This window comes from Galeopterus variegatus, unplaced genomic scaffold, assembly GCF_000696425.1.
Source record: "Galeopterus variegatus unplaced genomic scaffold, G_variegatus-3.0.2 Scaffold8962, whole genome shotgun sequence".
Taxonomy (NCBI): domain Eukaryota; kingdom Metazoa; phylum Chordata; class Mammalia; order Dermoptera; family Cynocephalidae; genus Galeopterus; species Galeopterus variegatus.
The window spans coordinates 15114-18351 of NW_007735073.1; the positions used below are offsets into that span (position 1 = coordinate 15114).

At 51.5% G+C, this 3238-nt stretch overlaps 1 protein-coding gene across 1 annotated transcript in view; it reads left to right on the forward strand.

Annotated features, from left to right (window-relative positions):
• LOC103608904 (beta-parvin-like) overlaps window positions 1–3238 on the forward strand; it is a gene marked incomplete at its 5' end in the record, with an annotated part of 23670 nt that overhangs the window by 12857 nt on the left and 7575 nt on the right. Inside the window, one exon of the mRNA XM_008593293.1 lies at window positions 940–1041. Coding sequence (XP_008591515.1) covers window positions 940–1041 — 102 coding nt within the window. The remainder of the gene's footprint in view (window positions 1–939; window positions 1042–3238) is intronic.

A 3238-nucleotide genomic window follows, 5' to 3' on the forward strand; every position in this document is an offset into this window, starting at 1 on the left:
GGAACCGGTCTGTATGTGGGATCCGAACCCTCGGCGGGAGTGCCACTGCGCTCCTAAGCGGCGCACTGTAGCAGTGCACCACCGGGCCGGCCCCATCAATCATTAAAGTCTTGATGCCCTGGGAGTCAGAGAGGCACAGATTCAATTCCTGACAGGTGTGAGTGGTTTGTGTTTGTGTCTGTGTATCATGGGTGTTGTGTTTGTATTTGTGTCTGTGACTGGCATGTGGTGTGTGAGTGGTGGTGTGTGTGTGTGTTTGTGTGTATCATGTATTGTGTGTGTGTATTTGTGTGTGTATGGCATGTGGTATGTGAAGGGTGGTGTGTGTGTGTGTGTATCATGTGTGTGTTTGTGTGTATGGCATGTGGTGTGTGAGTGGTGGGGTGGGGGTGTGTGTTTTCCCTCCTTTTAAGAACCACTTTTACATTGTGGACAGCTTCCAAGTTCTGTGATGCTGAGCGAGTTACTCAACGTCTCTGAGCTTCTCTCCACATGTTTAAAATGGAGACAATAGACATTGTGAGGATTAGTTGAGATAATGCATTAGAATCAGCAAAAGCAGGGCTTGGCAGGAGGTCAGTGTTGATGNTAGTTGAGATAATGCATTAGAATCAGCAAAAGCAGGGCTTGGCAGGAGGTCAGTGTTGATGATGAAGACGGCGATGATGGTATCTTGTGGCCTCCATGGGGACTTCCATTCCCCATGAGATGCACAGCGGATTTCTACACCAGGGTGCAAGCCTGCTGGTTGTTTGTGCAAGTGGAGGGTCCACTCACTTGCTGACAGGCCGCCCTGCTCTGCCTGGCCCTCGTCCTCACTTGATTCCAGGTTTTCTCACCTATGGTGAAAGGAGAGATGGATTATTTTTACTGAGTATGTGCAGAGTATTTGCTGACCTCATACACTGCCCAGAAACCTCACCAGGTGTCTCTGTCCAGTTTGCAGATGGCGTGTACCTGGTTCTGCTCATGGGCCTTCTTGAAGACTACTTTGTTCCTCTCCACAACTTCTACCTGACCCCGGACAGCTTCGATCAGAAGGTGCGTGCATGGTCTCCATCCCAGGGAGATGCCCAAGAAGTGCTCGCTGAAGTGCACAGCGTGGGCTGTCCCGGCAGCTCTTCCTGCAGCCTAGCTGTGCTCTTCAAACAAGAGAAGTCACAGTTAGATGGGATTCTCAGTGAGAGAAATAAGAAACCCATCAGCAGTGTGCAGCACACCCAAGTCGTGTTTGTCGCATTCTCTGGGGGGTCTTTTCTGTGGGACTGCATAGCTTTAATACTTGTGGTCACGTGTCAGTAGAGTTGCAAATCCTTCCCCTATTCTGCTGTACATACATCATCTCTGGTTTTTCCTGCAGCTTCGCGAGCTTCCCAAATAATCTATTCAGTGGTACCAAGTCCCATGGAGTGGCTCTGTTGCTGGGGTGTTCATGATCCCCACTCTTGGGCAATCAACTCATTTCTACATTTTTCCCTACTGAAACAATAGGGCATCTTCTTGAATACATATATATACATACTGTGTGTGTATGTGTGTATATGTATTTTTTCATTCTATGGATTGTTTTCCTAGGGAAATTTCTGAAATAGCATTGTTTGGGTCAATCCTTTAAATCCAGGTTGGCCCACAGCACCCCGTCCCCTGTCACTGCCCATGTGGGTAGGCCTGTCTCTGCAGGTTGCTGCCTGCCCAGGGCTTCCTGCAGTGGAGCCTGTCTCAGAAGTATTTAGTGCATCGCCTTTAAAAACTTGGCTGTGGACAGTCTGTGTTGCTTTGGACTCATGGGCATCTGTCATTTATTTTCCGAGAGTGCTAGACCCATGAGTCAGGGAGGCAGACAATGTAAGCTGGTGGCGGCGGCAGCCAGAGAAACAGCAGAAAGTGGGACCGGTGTTTATCAATCTGCCCACTTCTGGCACTGTGCAGTCTGTTTGCTCGCGGCCAAATGTCATTCCCGTCTTGCGTGCCGAGATGGAATCAGAACAGATTAGCAAGGTCTTGGCATGCAGGAGTCCAGGTTGAATGGAGAGAGCGCATGTGCAGGAGCAGAGGGAAGGAGCAAACGGTGGGGGACTCCTCGGGATGCGTGATGCCCGTGCCGTTGTTCTGGAAATGAGAGGACAGACTATTTGGCAAAGAAGTTCCTGCGTTTCCAGGCCCTGATGTGGCTGTGAGGAAGCTTTGTTTTGGAGACATCTTCTCTCTGTTCAAATGAATAAGAATGCTGGCGAGAACAGTGGGTTTTGCCAGGAGATCTAGAACTGGGTTTCTCTCCAAGACAAGGCTTTGTGCAAATGGCAGAGTCATCTCCCCAGCCCGGCTTTTTTCCCTTTGAGCCAGGGATGAAAGTCTGTGTCAGTTGCTGCCCTGGCCTGGAAGGCACAAGGACGCCTGTGTCATCTGCCTTCACCCCTGAATGGCAGCCAGGGTGGGAGGGCTGTCAGAGAGCACCACGTGCAGCCACCGTGCGTCCCGTGTTCCCTGCAGAGAGGGAGCCCCGGGTGGCGGCCTGGCGCTGCAGGTGGCGGGAGTGCCCTCCTCCAGGAAGAGTGGAGAATTCTAGCAGTTCTTATCCAGACTCACCTGTCCCCAGCCCCTGCACTCTCTTCTTTCCTCCTCGCGGGGTGAGGCCTTAACAGCAGCCGTGGGCGTGTTCTGTGAGCCCGTGGGAGTTATAATCTTCCTCCTAGTCCCCATGGCCGCCTGGCAGGTGGGTGGTTCCCCCCTGCAGAGGCCTGACCCTGCTCAGACTGGTCCCAACACTAGACAGAACGGTGGCGACCTCATCTGTGCACTGGGACTGCGAGGCGCCTGTGTTCTGGCCCTGAGAGTCTTTGCAGCAGCTCTGGGGGAGGGACTGAGGTTAAGTCCCTCTGAGCAAAACCAGAGCTGCAGACTGATCTGTGGTCCCCGAGCCTAGTGAGTGATGACTTATGTTTTAAACAATTGCATTTGATTGATTAAAAAAACCCAAAGCAAAACAAGACAGGACAGCTCAAGCTCTGGAGGTTCCTGCCAGCAAATGAACAGCACCGTGTGGACTATCTCAGACCCACGGCTTTTGTTTTAAAGCCACCATTTGAGTTTGACTCTATTCTGGCCTCTGTGCTGAGTACCTTTTGCCCATTGGTCATGGTTTGGGAGATTCCACAGAGTCCTGCTGTCTGGAGTGGAGCATGTTCTGGAGAAGACTCCAGAAAGGGTTTTGCAGTTTCAAGATGCTTTCCCCTGTCAC